Source organism: Geotrypetes seraphini, chromosome 16, assembly GCF_902459505.1.
Source record: "Geotrypetes seraphini chromosome 16, aGeoSer1.1, whole genome shotgun sequence".
NCBI lineage: Eukaryota > Metazoa > Chordata > Amphibia > Gymnophiona > Dermophiidae > Geotrypetes > Geotrypetes seraphini.
The window spans coordinates 43,635,292-43,657,196 of NC_047099.1; the positions used below are offsets into that span (position 1 = coordinate 43,635,292).

The 21,905-nt window shown below is 42.6% G+C and overlaps 1 protein-coding gene across 1 annotated transcript; it reads right to left on the minus strand.

The window, feature by feature from the left end:
* Nucleotides 1-382: 382 nt before the first annotated feature.
* On the minus strand, nt 383-21,506 carry NDUFS2 (NADH:ubiquinone oxidoreductase core subunit S2). Its single transcript, XM_033924344.1, has 14 exons — nt 21,364-21,506; nt 17,454-17,560; nt 17,035-17,225; nt 16,084-16,204; nt 14,692-14,804; nt 13,844-13,918; nt 12,740-12,817; nt 12,482-12,567; nt 6,051-6,170; nt 5,015-5,144; nt 3,567-3,662; nt 2,695-2,778; nt 1,195-1,252; nt 383-623 (listed from the first exon to the last, which is right to left on the minus strand). The coding sequence occupies exons 1-14, from the start codon at nt 21,444-21,446 to the stop codon at nt 586-588; spliced, it is 1,380 nt and encodes a 459-aa protein (XP_033780235.1). The 5' UTR covers nt 21,447-21,506; the 3' UTR covers nt 383-585.
* Between the last annotated feature and the right edge of the window lie 399 nt (nt 21,507-21,905).

The window sequence follows — 21,905 nt, forward strand, 5'->3', positions numbered from 1 at the left end:
TTCATTAATGTTCCTGAAAACCATTTGTTCTTCTGCCTTTGCCAACTGGGCTTCTTTCAGTTTATCTAGTAATCTCTTCTGTGTTCCTTTTCTTGTATTCTTTTGTATTTCATGACCACCACCTCGGTTGCCTTTATTTTGCTTCCTTTGTCACGCTAGCATGGCCTTGGATTGCTGGAAGGAACTCTTATTAAAATCTTCAGTGGCAAATTATAGGTTTACAAATCTCATTTATGTCTCATAATCCCATATAGAACAATTTACTATCTAGAACTACCAAGATGGCAGGGGTGTATCCGATGTAACTAGTGGCTTTCAAAAGGGCCCCAGGGCTCATGTAAGATGCAATCACCAACATTTTCAAAATCAAGGAAGGAAACAATTGCATAGAGATTTTCTTTAATTTTCTTTTCTCCATAACTGGCATACAAGCAATACACACAGGGCTGATACATATTTAAATAGAACGTTTACTTAAAAATGCATTGTTCTTTAAGCGACACCTCCCCCCGGAAGGTGTGTGTCTATTAATGTCTCTACGGCTTTTCCCTCAGTCAGTCTATTGACACAGATTACAGGGGTCACTTATCTATCCACTTCTCCAAACACAATATCCTGGGTGCCTGTGGAAGAGAGAAGAGATAAAAAGGGACTTAAAAACAGAATTTATTTAACTAAACAAATATTAAGACTTTGAATAATCAGTTGGTAAGGAGGTTGTTTGAAGCCAGTGAGGTTGTTATCCTTTCTCGTCCTCAAGCAAGACAAGTTCTGACTTGGGACGGGGAGCTGAGGCTTTCTCCTCATTGTTAAAGGTATATTGTCATGGTTGAGAACAAAACAATTTCTAATAAAGATACAAAAGTGGTGGAGGGCTGTATTAGATTTGAACTGATGTTACCTATTCCACCTGCATATTTATGGTAGTACCATTCTGAATCTCCCCTGCATGACAGCCGCTGGGTGTACCAGGACTGTGATAATGTAAACAAACTGGCAGGGGCATCCCACCTAGCCATCTTAGGTAACAGTCTGAGGTGTCACTGGCATGGCAAGTCTGCGGGTACAGAAAGAAGCCATTCTCTTACATAGAGAGCTTGCTTTGTCTGGAAGCATTAGTAAAGGGTTAACACAGTTCCTCATCGCACCAATAACCAGAATGTGCGGCTCATTAGAGAACAGAAAACAACGCACCAATAATTGCTACTACGTCTGCTAACATGTGTCCTGTTGCCATCTTATCCAATCCAGCCTGAAACAAAAGAAAAAGAATCTTGAGAAAGTTCACCACCACCACCACCACACCAGTTAGTAGCAGGTTCAGAGCTCCTATTTTGCATAACAGTGGGCAGCTGTCCTAAACAAACATAGCACAAAGGAAAAAGGAAAATCTTCATGCTCAAAATTCAAGCTTATTGCTTGGCCAGGAGGAATGAACACAATATAAATCCTTGAGGAATGGGTGCTAGGTTGCTGCTGGTGGCGGCCATCTTGTACCATTAGTCTGGCAGGAAGTGATGTCACAAACCACCACACAGCAGAATGGGCTTTGGAGATGCTTAACAAAAGCATAACCAGGAAGCCAGGATAATTACTTTTGCAGCATAATAATAATAATCTTTATTCTTGTATACCGCCCAACCATGAGTGCCAGGCAGTTCACCACCAAGAAGGAATGTACAATCAGTGAAACATACATGTAAACAGGGATACAACAATAATCATGTTACAAACTGATCAAACAAGTAAGTTTTCAACAACTTTCTGAAAGCATAATATGCCACTTTAAAGAGCACTCTTATGTGCATATTTTTAAAACAACAGTATAGTATTTTGGGCAGTCTTAAATACTTAATAAACCACTTTAAATGTTAATGGGTATCCCTGAAGAAGTGAAACGGTGGCCCTGTTGTTTTCACCTTTCTTGTTCTATATGGCTTGGCTTTCATTTGAATTCATATCTGTTACGTAAAGGATTTTTGATAAGAACTGGGAGTTTTAGGCAATGACAACCTTGACCCATATCTTTAGAAAGTATTTGGATGAATTTGAAGAATGAAGAACGTTCAATGCATTATGTACTGTGTTTTTTTAAAATTTGGATCAGCTAATTCAATTGCAGCCAATTTTATATTGTTTTGATTTGGTTACTCCAAGATTTTTGCCCTGGTGATTGAACATTTCTCAGGGCACCCATGGCATGAAGATTAAGTTGTGCACTGAAAAGCACGTGGTTTCTGAGAACGTAAGACATCTTGCCCAATGGCTTTCTTCTACTGATGAGGAACAGAAACCTTCCTCACCACAGACACTATGATGACACCGTTCTTTGTTATCTGTCTGACAGCCAGAAGCCGTGTGGGCTCATGGTCAAAGCAACAGCTTTCACAACTATTCTATGAGCTCTAGTCTTGGACATCATAAAGAGACTGTCCCCAAGCGCTAGACATAGCTTATGTTCTTCCCATTCCCCTACAGAGCACTACGTCAGCAATATCCCTAACTCCCTGCATGGTGTCACCAAAGCTGTGCCTGCAAGGGAGGAGACATTTAAATTAAGCTACACGAGCACAACCTGAAAGATTCCGGATTCTCATTCAAAAATGGCTCATAGGCCAGCAGACTGGTCCCATAACTACCCAGGCTGATGTTACACTGAGGGAGACAGCCTATAAAGGAATGGAAGATTCTTACCAGATGAGCAAACCCAGGGGCTTTGATTTTGCAGCGGTAGGGACGACTGGTGCCATCAGAGACCAGATACACGCCAAACTCACCCTGCAGAGACAAACAGGTCACTGGATAGATAGTTAGGCACCCTTCCCATGCCCTAGTGTTAAACAGAAGCACTGCTAGACTGCCTCACCTCTAAGGCTAAGTGCACAGTGTCTTTCAGTCCTCAGCCTAATTAAATATACAATCAGGAAATGGAATTGTGATGCCTGTGTTAAATGCCGAGCAATTCCCAGCCTTTACTTTTTTCACCCCTGCGCTGCATTCAGTGGAATCCCTCGGTTGTTTCTACGAGACTGCACACGTAAATTATTTTAGCATTGTTGTCCCAATGCGATGGAATCATTTGCTCAGCCCTATGTATTGGAAACCTGTTATTTTTACTCTAGTATCTTCACCAGACTAATTCACGTCTGTTCTTTCTCCTGCATGATCACCACTTTTCTAGTCCTTTCTGGTATGTCTGAGGATTTGTCTATGTAAATTTATGTATGGATTATCATGTAAACCGTTTAGGTTTAAGACAGTATAGAAATTTTTTAATGTAGGACTGTGTGGCTCAGTGGTTGGAACTACAGCCTCAGCACCCTGGGGTTGTGGGTTCAAACCCCGCGCTGCTCCTTGTGACCTTGGGCAAGTCATCAGACAGATTGTGAGCCCCCCTTAGATAAACCTTGATAGGCAGTATATAAAAACACCTAATAAACTTGAATAACACTTTTATGTTGTAACCTAGGACTCCTGTTTCTTCACAAGTTTCTTTTGCTTTTTTAACTGCTCAGATAACCTCCATTGATATTTTTTTTTTTGGGGGGGGGGGGCAGAAAACCCACCTTTGGTGCCTCGATGGCTGTGTAGGTGGCTCCGGGAGGCACCTGATACCCCTCAGTATATAACTTGAAGTGGTGGATCAAGGACTCCATGGAGGTCTGTGTGAACAGAAAGACAACAGCAAAGGAATAACTCGCTCGTCTCACGCTGGACACTCAAGCCTACCACTCCCTTTAAGCTCTTCCTCTCAGATATATTTATTGCTTTTGTAACGGAAACCACACTGATGCCACTGCAACTTGCGGTACATCAAGACAGTTGAGAACATATAACATAATATTTAAATCTTTATTAATTTTCCAAAGTTAACAAAAATGCAGTATGGTATCTACACAAACAATCAAAATCCCCACAGCAAGATTAAAAAAAAAAAAAAAAAATCCCTCCCCCCACCCAACCAATACCTTGCAAGAGAATAAAACCATGACATAAATATCCCTCTCCCACCCTCCCTCTGGGTGTGTGTGCAATACACCAACAGGATCAAAGGAAAAACCAATTGCAAAGGGCCCCAAATTAACTTAAATCTCTTAGTATGACCCAGTATATCTGCGTTCATTTTTTCAAATCTATAAGTAAGCATAAACTTGCCCACCCAAAATTCAAGTTAAGGCAATCCCAGTTCTTCCAGTTGCGCATAATCATTTGTATGGCTACCCCGGTCATGATAAGGAAAAGCCGCCCTCTATATCTGTCCAATGAGGGCTTCAGATGTGACATCGTCCCACCTATGACTGCCTCATGTCAAAGGAATTGATGCTCCAAGTATAGCATTAATCTGTCCCCATATCGACTTCCAGAACTTGAGTATTAAAGGACAATAGGACAACAGATGATCCAGTGTCCCTATATCAATGCGACTCACGTTGCCTTTGCGATCTACTGGTTAATCACGATCGACCATTTGGGCACCCCTGTTCTAGACCATTTGTAAACACAAAAGCAGCTCAGGTTATCCCCCTGCCATATGACAGGCCCGCAAGGTTTACTATAGAGCATTACATAGAAGGGAAGTGGAATTCAGCTGATTTTTTTTTTTTTTTTTAATTTTAAATCTTTATTCTTATAACAAAATAACAGTTCTCCCAGTCCCCTGCCAATCAAATTAGAGTAAGGTGTACATTGTATTCCAGGTCCAATGAGCAAGCTAACTTCTCTTAGACATGGGTGCCAAGACTCTACGGAAAAACAGTATTGAACCCATGTCTGAATTGGTACAATCAAGATGGCTCTGGTTTGGACTAGAGAATGGAAGACCTAGGATCAGCTGAATTTTAGAAAGAAAATTCTAACCTACAGGCTTAAAGGGATTGGCACCATATGCCTGCAAGATACTGCTGTCTCTTTTCAAGCTTCAATTATGAATCGAGTGAAAAGGACTAGGCCTCCCCATACAAGCAGAAGACCCCTATGCATGCCATAGGCTAAACGCAGGAGTGTGTCATCCTACCTTCATCTCTGATCTTTTGGGTGGGGACACCTTGGCATCATCGACTTTTATCTCTCCCTCGGGCATCTTGTTGAGGGCCTGTAGGATGATACGAAGTGACTGGCGCATCTCCTCCACACGGCAAAGGTACCTGCCCAGCAGAGGGAAAAAAGAGAATATGAGACCAATAAATAGGCTGTGACTGGTAATGCTGAAAAAAGGGAAAGGGGTTGGGCTTTGATATACTGCCTTTCTGTGGTTACAATCATACTTGAGGCAGTGGAGGGTTAAGTGACTTGCCCAGAGCTGCTGTGGAAATTTGAACTCAATTTCCTGGTTCTCAAACCACTGTATTGACCATTAGGGCTATTCCTCCACTGCACAAGATCCCACTTTGTCCTCTGTATCAACATCATCATAGTTTTCTGTTCAATGTGTGCTTTTGGCTTGCCTCGGGTACTGCAAAGTTAACCTGGCTGAGGAAATCCAAACTGTATTCTTCTTTTTGCATGCTTCATAGGGAACCAAGACTCTAACCACAGAGCATGATACTGGTGATTATAATAGGGGAGAAAGAACACTGTCCTACTTTCCAATATGCTACGGCTGTATGACTAGAACCCGAACGATTAGACAATAAATTCCAAAGCACTGTTAATAATAATATTTTATTTCTTATATACCGCTATACCAGAAGTTCTAAGCGGTTTACAATAGGGATACATACAGTCAGTGATTGAGATATAAGGTAAGAACTGGTAATCTGATACAAGGTAGAAACGTTCAGTCTGAAACAAGGCAAAAAAACATTCAATCTGGAATACAATTACAGATGGAAGGGCATCAGTTAAATCTAAAAGTTGGAACAGTGGCGTAAGTAGGAAGTGGACGGCTGTTGAAAATTGATAATGAGGTAGGAGGAACATGATTAGAGATTAGAACTTGTCAAACAAACGTGTCTTCAGTAATTTTCTAAAGTCAAGGTAAGAAGTAGCCTCAAGTATGGGTTTTCCAAGCCATGTGTTCGATTTAGCAAGAGTGAAAGAGGAAATCTCACCTATCATAGCAATCACCCCGGGATCCGATGGGGACATCAAACTCCACCTGGTCATACACGTCGTAAGGCTGAGTTTTCCGCAGGTCCCATTGTATGCCAGAGCCTCGAAGCATCACTCCACTGTCCAAAATACGGGGAAAGAGAGTGAATGAGTTATTTAGAGCTTGCAAAGGTGGGCTTTTGTAAACAACCTATATCCAAAGCCCATTAGGTTCTGCTGCAAGAGTCAAAAATATTCTGCAGCTAAATTGTTGAAATTCTAAGGCTCACATGCGTAAATCCATACTTTTTGCATACTTAAGTGGAAATGTTCCCATTTGTCCATCGTTGCTACAGTTTACAGCTGTTTACAAATTACACTTATCATGAATACAATAAGACATTACTACTGAACTTGACAAATAAAAATACCTATCTGAAACATGTATACAAGGAAACATAATGGAAACCTTCTAAAAAGAAAGCAATCTTCTGATAGAGAGTGTCTGTATAATTTAGTGGAAAAATGGATCTTGTATACCAGTGTGGAGAAGATGAAACCAGCAGAGTGAGGATTTGGAGGATGAAGAAAGAAAAGATTTTATATACTGCCTAACTTTTCAGCGTTAAGTGGATCATGTTTTTCAATAAGAATTAAGTTAAAACAAGAGACCATAAAGCAAAGTTTCTTTCATGTTATCCAAAGGCAACAGGCAGATATTCTTACATATGGGTGATGTCCATCCACAGGGCCCCAGTACGGACAGTCCACAAGTGCACTGTCACTTTAAAACTTGAAGACCGCCTGCACCGTACACACGTGAATGCCTTACCGCCCACGGCTCGCTGGACCATCAGTTCAGTACAAAAGCTAAGAAGCCAACTAGGGGAGGTATGAGGATAACGCCTATTACGGGTAAGTAACTTCACTTTATCCCAGGACAAGCAAGCAGCATGTTCTTACATATGGGACTCCCTAGCTGCCAGGGCCATGAGTCCGGAAGAGAATAAAGGATATATAAGCACATGAGCCTTGGAAGTTGGCCTCTAAATGGAAAATAAATTTCTCAGAACTGTTTGGCCAAACCAACTATCTTATCTGGAATGATTCTACAAACAGTAATGAGATGTGAAGGGATGGATTGAGGACCAGTTGGCTGTCTTGCAGATGTCTTTAATGGGAGTGTAACGTAGGTGAGCTACTGAAGGTGCCATTACTCAGGACATGGCCCAGCCCGAGCAGAGCAAAAGGATATGTAGACTGCCAGCAAATGTTGACAAAGCATTCCCATGACAGTCTGCCAGGAAGGAGGAGGGATGGGCAAACATCCTTGCAATCTGTGGCAATACATTTCCCAGGACCCCCCAGTCACCCACATAGGAAAAACATTCTGGCTCATCTTCCAATGTGGTTTATATCATTCAATGCAAAAAGTGTAAACATTGGAGAAACCAGCCAGATGCTAAAGACTAGGATATTAAAAATTGCAATGCCAACCAGGATACCACCTCAAAAACCCAGAACAATGCTTTATGGTGACAATACTAAAAGGAAATTTTAAAATAATCCAGAAACATAAGACCTTTGAAATCAAAATGACAAAGTCAAAGACTTTGTTTCCTTTCGCATTACAAACCATGAATTTATACTGCTTTGTCACTTTATCACCCATCCATATCTCTCCAACCTCTCACCTTGCCCACCCCTTCCTCTTCGACTGTCACTGGAATGCTATTATTTTTCACTTAAATATAATGATATTTGCTAACATTTGCTTATTTCTGATCTGAAGAAGCTAATCAAAAAATGTTTTAAATTAATCCAATAAAAAACAGTATTTCCTTTATGTTTTGTTTTATTTCTATATATTATAATCTTTTAAAAGTGGACTAACATGGCTACCACGCCTTTTTACTCAAAACATTTCTAAAATCTGTGTATGAGGACAGGTGGTTTATTTCCATGGACAGAGCATTCAAAAGTATCAAGCCTCTGATATGAAATTGTTCAAGGAATGCAACTGTCTTAATAAAAGGAATCAAAATGTGCTGGAATCATTCCATTTAAAAAATAAACAGCAAAGAAGGTACAGTACCAAGTTTTGCATGACCTGAAGCTGATGTAACAACCCATCAGACATTGCCACAAATATGATAACAGTTGCCTGTACATGTTTCACTTGAAGACTATCTGCTAAAGCGAATATCATTCCTAATCTAGAATCTAGTACCACCACAAGCATTCTAGCTTCACAATTTTAAAAAAGCCTGACTCCCTGCCAAAATTGGAGCAAAAGAAGGGAAGTCCATAAAATAGGTGTTTTCTCAGGAGTTGGCTCAAAGCCCTTCTTTTGCATTCAACCGAGTATTATGTAAAGCAAATGCAAAATAAATTCATAAGTCTCATGATGAGAATAGACTCAAAATAATCTAAAAAAATACAATACTTCCTTATGGAAAGGGTGGAAGATGCGTGGAACGACCTCCCGATGGAGAAGGTAGAAATGAAGACTTTATTTAAATTCAAGAAAACGTGGGACAGGCATGCGGGATCTCTTAGGGGAAAGAAAAGATAGTGGATATGGATATGCTGTACATTAAAACAGAGAGGATGTCCCTGCTCGGAAGAGCTTACAATCTAGTCAAGATAAATTGGACAAAAAGATGCATCAATACCCAGTGCTCAGATGGGGGAATTACAGATATGGCTGAGGTAGCAATGCAGCAGCAGTAAATACACCTAAGCCCATTCGGTTCATGTGGGCTTTGGTGCCTTTACTGTGGCAGCTTTGTAAAAGGGGCCTAATAAAAGCAGCAACATGAAATCAGAGAGCTCTGGATTACCATATATACTCGAATATAAATATTTTGGGGCCAAAAACATAGCCCAAAAATGGGTGTGTGTTTATATTTGAGTCAACCAGGTAGCCAGCGCTTCTATACTCCCTTTACAATAACGGGTATTGCTTTCCTGCACTCCCACCACTCCCTGATGACTGGCGCTGCTCTCCTGCATGCACCTCCCCCCCCACAATGACCATAGCTACTCTCCTGCACGCCTCCTCCCGATAACCAAAGCTGCTCTCCTGTATGCACCTCCCCCCCATGACCAGAGCCGCTCTCCTGCACACCTCCTCCCAATAACCAAAGCTGCTCTCCTGCATGGCCCTCCTCTCCAATGACCAACACTACCTTGCTCTCTACCCTGCTGCCGCCACATTCTCCTTACCAGGCTGCTGGTGCTCCAGACAGCTGGTGCCTTAATGATGAATAAGGCCGTTACTACCAGCGTAGGTTGATCCAGTGTAGGGCCATGAGCATCTGTGAATGTTCAAGGCCTGCCAGCTCCCGCCTTCTCCGAGATTCTCGGGGGCAAGAGCCGGCAGGCCTTCAGCATGTGCAGATGGCTCAAGGCCCTGCTCCGGATCAGCATGAACTAGCAGCAACAGCTTTATTTGATGCGTCGTCAGCTGTCTGGAGCACCAATGGTAAGGCTCTCTGTCTCCGTGGCTGCTACAGCACAGAGGGAGGCTAAGACAAAATGAGGAAGGAAATGAAAAGGAGCAGTTTCAGGCTTACATGATGTGTGGAGATAGAAATGGGAACAATGGATGTGAAAATCTACAGTAAACAGCTAAAAAATTAAAACGAAAACACAAGAAGTGCAACCCAGATCAGTGTGTGTGTGTGTGGGGGGGGGGGGGGGTTGTTACTTATTTTCAATTATTTTGATATAATCATTTTTACTACTTTGACTCCAGGAAAAGGAAGACAGATGGAGACACAGAAACATAGAAATAGACGGCAGATAAGGGCCACAGCCCATCTAGTCTGCCCACCCCAATGACCTCCCCTACCTTTCTCTGTGAATAGATTCCATGTGTCTATCCCATTTGGCCTTAAAATAAGGCACGCTGCTGGCCTCAATAACCTGAAGTGGAAGACTATTCCAGCGATCAACCACCCTTTCAGTGAAAAATAATTTCCTGGTGTCCCCGTGCAGTTTCCTGCCCCTGATTTTCTACAATTATTTTCTGTGTTCTTCTTTTTGAGGTCCTTTGCAAGCAATACTCGTTGTGTCTTTATTTTTGCTTCTACTTCTTTTTTCTTTCCTTACAGAATGATCAATTGCTATTTTTATAGCCCTGCCCAAAACTTTGTCGAGAACTTCCCATTTCACTAAAGGTCAGTCTGTTTCAAATCTACAATTCTGAGCTGTGTGCGCCTCGTTTCCACCTTGGTTTTCGTATCCTACACAGATATCAGACACTCTCTTTTCATTGTTGAGAATTAGATCGAGTGAGGCCATTCCCATTTTTCGAAGCAGCCACAGATTCCACAGATGGGATCTGCCAAGCCACATCTTGCTGGTTAAATTTCTAAGCAATGCCTCTGATCAGATCTCTGACAGAGTCTAAGGTCATAGGCTTTGTAGAATTGTGTTCTTCAAGTCACAAAAGGACAAAGCATTGTTGTTGCATGCTGGGCTTTGGAGCCTTGGTCCAGAGATGACAAGTAAGTAAAGTGGCTTGGTCTGTGAATATGGTGGAGCAGCAGAACACGGTGGCCCAGGAAACAACAAGAAAGCTGCAAGACCGGTAGACCACATCAGTGTGCATAGAAATGCATTTCCTCCTTCCCCTACAGCAGATGCTTTAACATATTTTTAACTCTAAGCTTTCTAAACATAAAGCACAACCTTCCTCATCTCCCTCCCCATTCAGCATATCAACAGAACTATAACAATAGCATCCAGTACCCAATACCCCCAGGGACATAGAGAGGGGAGGGGGCAGTCTGCCCTATGTGCCATGTTGGTGGGGGCGCAAACCTCCCTTCCCCCATGTCTCTAATTGAAGAAGTTGTTTGCGGTAGTCAGCGTGCTCTTCATGACCCTGTCGGCTCTCCCACTGACATCACTTTCAGGTGCCGCCCATCAGAGAGAGCCGACAGGAGCACATTGTTGACCGCCACGAGCAACAACTAGAGGGAGAAGGGGAGGGGAGGAGCCACCGCCCCCGGGTGCCTCCCACCCTCCCCCTCTTCATATCAGACCTGCTCCTATCTTACTAGACACGGGGTCCGAGTTCTGTCTTGGAGCTGTGACTTTATCCATCCAAAAGAATGGTCAAAGCTTTGTCCCCTCACTTCATCAATTTCCAAAGTCATTCTCGCAACCGCAAAACCCACCAACAAGGACTCCTTTTGGCCATATCCAAGGCTGGTGCGCTATCTACCATAACACTGAACCATCTATTCTCTTGCTAGAACTTGTTACGCTTCTACTAAATATTTAAAGAATTCCTTGCTCTCAATACCTACCCATACCATTCTGAAATCATTTTTGCAGCCTCTCTGGAGTATACGAGGGGCTGCTGAAAAGTTCTCAGCCCAACTAAGAGGAGGATGATGTGGAGCCATGAAACGTAGAAGTTATGCCACACTTTTTGTTTCAATGGTATGAAATGAAACAAAACTTGTAAGTTTCATGGCTCCACATCATTCTCCTCTTGGTTGGGCTCAGAACTTTTCAGAGGCCTCTCGTGGTATCACTGGCCCATCAGTTCATGACATACCACCATGCAAATAAACATACAAATGTATACAGCCGGGAGATCTGGCTCCTTCTGTGCAAAAACTCCTCATGTGTGTCAGAGTTTAAAAACTCTATAAACAGTGTTCTTCAACCTTTTTCATGTAAAGGACCACGGTGTGACTACATAGCCTTGACCTGCTTATTCAGACTGGGTATTAAATACTAATACTGATTCTGTAATACTTCAAGGACATATTTTAAAAACTCACTTTATTCAAGATTCTCAACAGTAGCAAATTCCTTACATGAAATATCCAAATAACACATTTAAGAGATTGTTTCCAGTTACTCTAGATTGAAATTAATGCATTTACAGGATTTGAAGGGCATTTCAGCCAACTGTACCACCATGGAGGACTTTGGGGCCCCTACGCTATGCAATGACCATTCTCTTACAGATAGGCTAACAGAAAGGTGCCCTAATGCTCTCAATCTAAAAAGAGTTATAATATGCCACTAGGGTTATACCCAATGGCAGAAGATGCCAATTAAGTTTTTTTCTTTGGCACTTAAAACTTAATTCAGAACCCTCTCTCCATTTGTACGCACATAACACTATATTGTAGCACTGGAAGCCCTCACTCTTGCACTAATGATCTAGAAACACTTATGTAAAGCTTCAGCCAGCTTCTGCAGGAAAAGAGTACCACCCAGGCCGTAAACCACTGGACAGGGGCCTCTGGAAGCTAAAATTCAAAGCATTTCACCTTCCTGTGCTTTAGATTCCAAACTCTTTTGAACAGGGACATTAACAAGGTTCTTCATCTTGCAAAATAGCTCTAATTGCTCCTATCACTTTTCTCATTAAAGTGACATCTAGTGGCAGATCCAAGGCATTCCATGAAACGAGAATTACCTAAAGCCATAATTCAGGGCATCCTCAGCACTGATCACACCGATGTCAACTGTTCTGTTCTTCCATATGCGATTGTTGGTCAACATCTGTCCAATGAGAAAGAGAATAGGATAAAGTCAATTTTACAACTTCCATTTTTCTGCACTTTTGACAGAACACTTTCTTCCACGGTGTGGCCAAGGGGCGTGCAGGAGAGAAAATGAACTTTTGCAGCACAGAAACAACCATTAGCCTTTACTCAGATAATTTGGTTCTCACCTCTTCCACTTCATCTATTCTGATGGAGAAGTTTTTGATGAACTGATAAATATCGTCCATAAGACCCAGGGGCATATCCTGTGGGGAAGGGGAGAGAACAAAGGTGAAAGAAGCATGTGGAATGCCTCCATTTATCTCGGCAATATTTTCTCACATAGTGGCAGAAGCATCATCACTTAGGACTTGGGATTCAATGGATCCTACGGTATATCGATGCTGGCCCAGGCCCGGTTCAATATGTAAGAGGCCAGGGGAGCTATATTTATGTTTCTTAAAAGTTTTAACAGCACCAAGAAACGAAAAGAACGCCATAAAAAAATAGGAAAGCAAAGGAAAAAACCAATAGAAAACAGAAATGAAATAAAATTTAAAAATTAATTAAATCTAAGTAATCTAAATCTAAAAAGGAAATAATTTTGTTTAAATAGTTGCCAAAAGACAGGATCGCAATATACCAAACGTCTCCTAAAAATGCTAAACCAAAAAGATGCATCTTAACCATTGATCTAAATTTTACGCAAGATAACTGGAAGAGAATTGCACAGGCGAGGGACTGCTGCAAACAAAAGCCTGGTTCTTCATCCATGAAGCAACTGACTTCCCTCACTCTACTTGGATTCGCTTACCGCATTCCCTGTACCTGAGACCAGTTCCTTATTCAACTGTACATATAACCTGCCTTCAGCTTAACCACCCATCTACTGATTCCAGTGACTCTGTAATTACCCAGCTGTATATATTTCAACTGTAAGACATTTCTTTTATTTATATTGTAAGAGCACATTCTTCACCTACTTACCTATCATTTTACACTTCATTTCATTCACACAGCTTAGCTGGTTGTAAGAAAGGTTTGGACAATTTCCATAGTCTGTTATTAAAGATGTGGGGGACATTGCCTCCATTATATGCACATTTCTTTCATGCATATTCATTTTGGATATCTTGAAAACCTGACTGGCAAGGGGGGACTCCAGGACCAAGTTGAGAAAAACTGTTCTAGAGGATGTCCTGTCTACCTGCAGAGTTTGGCCTCCCTAACTCTAGTCAATGAGGAAATCAGCCTCTTCTGCTGTATTTTCATAATCCAACATCCTCACTCACCTGGTGCACACCACCGGGGCGGACATACGCTGCATGCATCCGGGCGCCAGATACTCTCTCATAAAATTCAAACATCTGGGAGGGAACAAAGCAGATAACCACTAAGACTACAAAGACAATAAGAGACGGTGTCTAGGGGACAGAGCCCATCGCTTTTAGGATTGGATGGCTCAAAGATGGGCACTGGGATGAAGGTTTAGGGCCGAGGCTGACAATTTCGATTTCAGATTTGGCACCAAAACCAGACCAACCAACCCTCCCTAGGAAGGCGTGGTGTCTTTGGGGGATAAAACAAACCCCCTCATTCCTGCCTTGTGACACTGCCTTGTCAAGACTGCCACAGGACTTTGTGGCAGCCATAGCCATAGAGCAGCAGTAGATGCAGGAACAAGTGAGGTTCATTCCTGCCCTGCAGAAGCCACTAGACCACCAAGCCTTCTTACGATAGGTCTGGGGAGGGCCTACATGTGGGATGGAGGAGGGGAAAGGGAATGATTACAGGGGAGGTGAAGAGAGAAATGGGCCCTCGGGAGGGGAGGGAGAGAAGGTGTCAGCTTGGAAGGACTTTTTTGGTCAGATGTGGAATGGGGGGGGGGTGTCGTTTACAACTTTAGTTCCTCCTCAAACCTGTGACCGAAATTGGCCACTCAATTTGGTTTCAACGGGGCTATAGCTCAGGAGTCAGGCACAGGGAAGATCTTGTGATATCTGCAGAAGTCAATTTGAATGAATGGAATTATATCCAAGAGGAGGAGGGGTCGTAGCACTACCAGCACAGTGGATAAATAGTCAAAAACTATTACAAAGCACTTCAAAAGTAATTTTTTAAAAAGACAAAAATATTTTACCTTCTCTCTCTCCTCAAACATCCAGAAGAAAGGTGTCATGGCACCAATGTCCAGAGCATGAGTGGTGACCGCCATGATGTGATTCATAATACGGGTAATCTCCCCAAAAAGTACTACAAAAAAGGGAGACAGGCAGCTAAGTCATTTTACTGCTCGTTGGACAGATGGAAGAGAAGCAGGAGAATCGAGAACGAACATAAAAGCACTGCAAATTCCAAGAAATAACTATGGAGTTTACTTGGCTTCCGTGGGTCAAATTGGAGACACTGACAACTTAGCTGAAAACACAAATTGTATCCCAGCCATAAAATTACAATTCTAGAGGTAATAGTGATAATTCTTTTGGTTTAAAATCCTAAACTTTGGCCATAGCAATGATAGCTTTTCTTTAAACTAAGGTGAGTTTGGGAGCTTTGCTCCCTTTTGGATCTCAAAGCACCGAAGACAGCAGCTCTTTCTCTGGTGATAGCAAGCTGGTCTTACCTCGATAATAATTTTTCTTGTAGATGTGTCTAGTGGTCCTGAATGTAGAACATAAGAAAGGGAACAGAAACCCCACGTAAAATCAAACGAAAGAAACACAAGTGGGGAGTGGGATAGACCATGTCAACCTTGAGACAAACAATCTTTATTTTTGTGTTTATGAACTCAAAATATTATATATATAAAACCACATAGATAAAAAGTCCCACAAATAAAATATCCTATGTTGGAGAGATCAAATAGATGACCCGACATGCTCTGTTTCAGCCTCTGGGTGGAGGCCTCCCTCAGGGGTGTGGTTATTGGTCCACTAGATGTCACTCCAGTGCTGGGAATAGAAACTTTAAAAGCGACTGAAAACGTCTACAGGACTCATAGAGAAGTCAAAACCAGGGAATGCAAAGGTCTCCCAAGGGACTTTTATTCAGGACACATACAGCCTGTGCTTAAACCCCTGACAAGGTCAGAGGGCAAGCAAGCTCCCAGGGGAATGGACCCCTGAGTCTGAGAACAGTGGCACATGGCAGGCTGGCTCCACAGGTCCACTGAAGTTTCTCTGTGAAGCAGCTGTCCGGCTACGCGGGACTGCATCCTTTCCTCTGGCAGAGGACACCGCACGGGGTCTCATGGCATTGAAGCCACCAAAATAAACTGAACTTTAAGCGAAAAAGATGCAGAGCAGATCAAGACTTCTGCATGGATTGCTTACAGAAATTGAAAAGTGTAGGGGGCTCTAACTCTCTAAGGTAGTAGGAAGGAGCACATACTCAGAAAAGTCTTTGGATTTCTGCAACTCCCAGATTGCGGGAAGGGATTGAACACCTGGAGTACGGAATCCAGAAGGGATGTAAAATTATCCTATAACTATGGTACATAAGAAATATGAAATCCCCATGGAGAGTGCCTTACCTCTGATCCACTGGGCCCTGGGTGGTGGCTTGATGTTTAGCAGTTTCTCCACAGCGAGGGAGTAGGCTTGTTCATTGCACATCATGGATACATAATCCAGGCGGTCAAAGTAAGGCAGGGCCTGCAATTTGGAGTAGCAAAAAGGAACAACTGGTCACTATGAATAATTCTCCAATGGCCACAGGAAGGCACTACCCTGAACTGTCTCTGACCCCCCCTGCTAGCTAAGAGCTGGAAGGAAAGGGAAGGCTCCTATGTGCTCTTCCTTCCCCTCTCCTTAAGTACCCAGCACCTCAATTCCAAACCCTGGTCTGCAAGAACAGATTTTTTAAAAACCTAGGTCCTGATAACAGCCGGTAGTGACCAACATTTTGCTGACTGCCACTGGCATTATACCCAGACACTGAATGTGGGCCATGTCCGGGATCCAGCATTGAATTTCTGGGTATATGGAGCCAGCCAAAATATAATCGATTAAGTGCGATAATTGGCACTTAATCAGCAATAAATATAGAACTGCCTTTTATGTGGTTAACTAGAGAATGACACAGGGACAAATTTGTCCCTGCAGGAACTCAATTTCCCCATCCCGTCCCCACGAGTTCTGTTGCTGTCCCTGCCCCTGCCCCATTGCTCTAAGCTCTACCTTAACCACATAACACTTAGGCAACGCGAGTTGGGCAGAGTCCAAAAACACAACTTCTTCGCTCCATGGAGTATGAAAAAAAAGGAACCGCAAGCTCACGCATGCATAGTGCGGGCAGTCTCGCAGCTTCTTAAAAAAGTTTAAAGTGACAGTACATTTTTAGCACTGTCTGTACCGGGCTCCATGGATGATGCCTGTTTGTCCAAGGGTAACAAATGTTATCCTGTACTTCTTTATGAGTAAAAATAACAAAACCTTACTTAAGTACAGTAAATAGTTAACATTGCCCCACCCCCATTGATTACCTGCAGGTAGGTCTTATACTCAATGAGCTTCTCAGTGCCCCTGTGCAGCAAGCCGATGTGGGGGTCACACTTCCTCACAGACTCCCCGCTCAGCTCCAAAACAAGCCGCAGAACGCCATGGGCTGCTGGGTGCTGAGGACCAAAGTTTATTGTTAGGTTTGAGACGTTCTTCTCAGCTGGGGGGTCCTTATCTGTTCAGGGGTCAGAAAGGCAAAACTTTCAGTATAGCAACCAAGCATTCTTTTATCTAATAAAACAACCTCATAAGCAAAGTGACAAGAGTGAATAAAATGTTGTGCCTTCCCTTACTCTAGAGCTCCGATAAAGCTCATTTCTGATCTGCACCCACTCTGTCACTGGTAATTGTTTCATTCGGCTTCCTTTCTTTACTGTCTTGACCTGACTGAACAGAAACTCACCATTCCAGGGAGGTATCTTCCATTTCTTTGTGATTTCGGTAGGGTACATGACCACACCGCTATACTGTTCATTCCACTCTACATCTGGCTGCCATTGCTTTGCTTGCCTGAGGACAAGGAGAGCAGAAATTGAGATTGAAATTTTACAATTAAGCATCTACCTGCAAAATATTCCCCCAATTGCCAAAGTCATCGTAACATGGTCAATGACGGCAGATAAAGGCCAACGCAGTACATCCCAACTGCCCAACAAAGGCCACTCCGTGGAGGTTACTGGCATCACCAATAGGGCAGTTGATGTTTGCCAGGATGCCAATCACGTAATATGACATTATATTTGATACAATTTTGAAAGAGCGGCTTTATCATTTTGGTTGCAGGACACTCACATTCATTGTCAATACTTGATTAACCAACAATGTCGCAAACTGACAGTTTACTTGCTATGCCATCCTCGCTTTCATCTTCTGGTTACAATTGATTTATATTAAAGAAAAAAGAAGAGGCAGCAGATATAACCAAGAGTCTATCAAGCCTGCCCACCCGTGCTAATTACTGAACTGTACAAATCCCTCTCTCTCCTTTGGAGATCCCATATTTTCTTGAATTCACCACCTCTGCCAATAGGCCATTCCATACATCTATCTTCGATTACTTCCCTTTATCTTATGCGTCCTCATTCTAGGGTTTATACTGACTGTCGGCATTTCTTTGGCGTTCTTTCCCTGAATTGCTGCTGGGACTACGCTTGAACCCTTCTATATACAAAGCAGTTGCACTTCTGAGCCAAAGCCTTTAGATTGACTATCATTTTCTCCTGTATTACCTTCAGAATACTGGCAGACTATCAACACTTGACTCAATATGCTACATATATAAACTCTGTTTTGCCCAGGTACTAGGGACCTGGATTGGCCACCGTGAGAATGGGCTACTGGGCTTGATGGACCATTGAGCTATTCTTATGTTCATTGTCTAGCTATTTAAATAACAATCAAAGAAAAAAAGAGGTTTAGCAAGGAAATATCTTTCTTGCAGATAAGATCTCTTCAGTAGGATTTAGGGTAGGAACTGCCTGGGACAAATCTGAAACATGAAATCTCTTCATCAGGCATTCTATAGATTATTTCTTTTTAAAATTTTTACACTGTCTACAACTAGGCGGTTTACAGAGTACGAACCTAAAAATGTAGGAAAAAACATAAAGCAAAGTCTTAAAACCAACTACTCTTAAAATAATCTACTGTGCCACTGAAAACCTTGGACATTTCACAAAAATGCTGTAACAATTCTGTTTTCAATCATTTTTTAAATCTTAACTAGTCAGAACATAGCCGTAACTGTCCCACCAATGCGTTCCATAGCTTAATACATTGTAAACGTTTTACTTGCAGCAAAACAAGGAACTCTAAGAGCCTCTTTCACAAGGCCATGGTAGCGATTCCCCAATGGCAAATGCATGAAAGCCCATTCAATTCAGTGCAGCATTTGCCGCAGGAAAATTACTACTGCAGCTTTGTAAAAGAGGCCCTAAATGTTCATGACCCACTTTCAGCCTTCAGCTCACAGATAGCCAAGAGGTTTGAGATATCAAACAAGCAAGCTGCAGGTAATTTACGCTGTTAGTCCAATACAAAGAAATCTTTGAAAAGCTTTTTAGAGTTATCCTCTCTTCATCAGATCAGTGCTACAAAACAGAAATCATGGTTCCATTCATGGTCCTGATGTAGCAAAGCAGCCTCCCATGCTTTTTATTTTTAATTTATTCATGAATGAAAACAAGTATACAATAGCTTGTTAAGAAAATAGATACAGGTGAAAATTCAAAATAATAATATAACCACATTTGAAATTAACCTGCATATTATTCAGTCCTCAAATAAACCCCCATGCGTGACAGTCAGGATGAGATTCTTACTTTGAAAGGCAGTATTTGTTTTCACCAAAGTGTTTGCTACTGTAACTAAAAAGTTCAATATTTAAGCCAGAAGTTTTGTGGATCTTACAGATACTCTTTACCTAACCTAAGGAAATACTTTTTTACAGAAAGGGTGGTAGATGCATGGAACAGCCTCCCAGAAGAGGTGGTGGAGACAGAGACTGTGTCTGAATTCTAAAGGACCTGGGATAGGCATATGGAATCTCTCAGAGAAAGAGATAATGGTTACTGCGGATGGGCAGACTAGATGAGCCATTTGGCTTTTATCTGCCATCATGTTTCTAAGGTGGGCAGTACTATTCTCTTTGGACGGATATGGCTTCATCCTAGTGATCCTCCAATAGACATTTTTCCCATTCATTTTTTTCCCTGATGGCAGATACATCAGTGTCTCCCATCAGTTACAGCAAAAGAGGCCTGGATTTTTTTGTGTGGTTTGCTGTTGGGGTCATCTAGGCATGAGAACCACTCCTGGGTAGGGTCTTCATAGCCTTCAACTTCTTAAGTAAAATCTGTCTGATAATGAATGGACAGAACTCCAAATATTCAAAAACGGTCATGTAACCCTGTCCATGAAGGTTAACATTAACTTATCTTTTACAAAGGTCTTTTCTGAAATTCCTTTTGATCATGGTATGATGAATTCCCAGTAACTTCATATAGAACGGAATGTGCAAACTCACTTGTGCAAATTTACTCTACAGGGTGGGTTATGTGTTACCTACAGATTTAAGTCCCTGATTCTAATTAGCCAACAAACTATCAAACTGTGCTAAGACAGTTAATGATTCACATCCTTTTTCACATAAGGCTATTTACTGTTGAATCTTTCTGTTCAATAAACAACAATATATTCTGCAGGACACACTGGGCTGAGGAATTTCTAAACCCTTTTCCTTGATGGTAGGCATGCCATAAGGCTCTGTCTTGGCCCCTTTGCCAAATTGATTCAAGCCTTGGATCTCAGACCCTGTATCTTTGTCGATGACATTATTAAGATGGATTTAGGGAAATCCACTGCTTTTTCCTAGGATATGAAATATAAAATATGTTTTATTCTTTGGGATGGCTATGCTGGAAACAGGATATAGGGCATGATGTTCTTATCACATTTAACTGCTTCATTATATTGACCTTACAGCACTTAATCTTTTCTTATCATAAGGGGCTGACAAGTTGAGTGTTGTGGGCCCATCCATAATTTCCCCTCTCCTCCTTTGACAGGGGTCTCAAAGTCCCTCCTTGAGGGCCGCAATCCAGTCGGGTTTTCAGGATATCCCCAATGAATATGCATGAAATCTATGTGCATGCACTGCTTCAATGCATATTCATTGAGGAACTCCTGAAAAGGAGGGACTTTGAGATCCCTGTCCTAGGACAAAAGATTATCCTAACCCTTCCACTAAAAATTCTGGGGGTAATCATCGAAGCTGCGCTTTTTTTCAACTACTAGAAAGCTTCTGTAGTAAAATCTTGTTTCTTTGCTCTAAGGAACAAAAATCAATTGAGAACATAAGAATTGCCGCTGCTGGGTCAGACCAGTGGTCCATCGTGCCCAGCAGTCCGCTCCCGCGGCGGCCCTTAGGTCAAAGACCATCCCCACCTGCAGGAACCCGTCCAACTTTGTCCTGAAGCCCTATAAGAGCTTGGTTTGGACAAGGTATCCTTAAAAGATATCATCAATGGGAAGACAGAGCATAGCCATAGGTTGATTGCAATGCACCAGATTTCCTTCAATACAGACACCCAAAGAGTGATGTGAAATGCGCTTTTCAAGGACCCATTTGCAAATCTATCAACCCTCTAGGAATGCAAACGTAATCTCATCTTAATTTGGTGGAGGTTCCCCCTTCATTTTCCTATTGCCTTTCCCCTTGAGAAACAATAAGTCATCTGTTAGCTCGTCCTCGACAGAGTCTGGCAGGAGATGGGACAGCGGAGAAGCAGAAGCTGACCGAGCCGGGACCCCACCTGCTCGGCGCCACCAGCTTAGGACCCTGCTGCAGAAAGCCTGAAGGTGCCCGCAGCTTCCAGAGAGCCCTGAGCGCCGCCATCTTGCCTCCGACGTCCCGGAAGTAGACGCGACTTCCGCCGCCGGAAGCTGCGCGGGCGGCCATCTTAGGGAAGGGCAAACGTCCTCGGCGCCTGCTCAGAGGCGAGGGCGGCCATGTTGCCGGTCGAGGGCCTTGGTGGCCTAGAATGGCTCATTGCTCTGAAGGAAGAGGGTGGCCAGTGGTTAGAGCTCCAGCCTCAGCAACCTGAGCTGGTGGGTTCAACCCCCCCTCCCCCCGTTAGAAAGATTGCCAGCACCCCCCTCCCCCCCCCCCGTGGGGATAAATCAATACATTTGCCCATGCTTTCAACTATGGTGGGCAATGGCGTGGATGAACCAGTCTCGAACGCGCGGCCTAATCACAAAAGTCAAATGAAAGAGTTTCTGGCTCATATGTCTCTAGACTTAGCCAAAAGGAAAGATTTATAAACTAGAAAGAGTTTTACCTCATTTCTTTAAT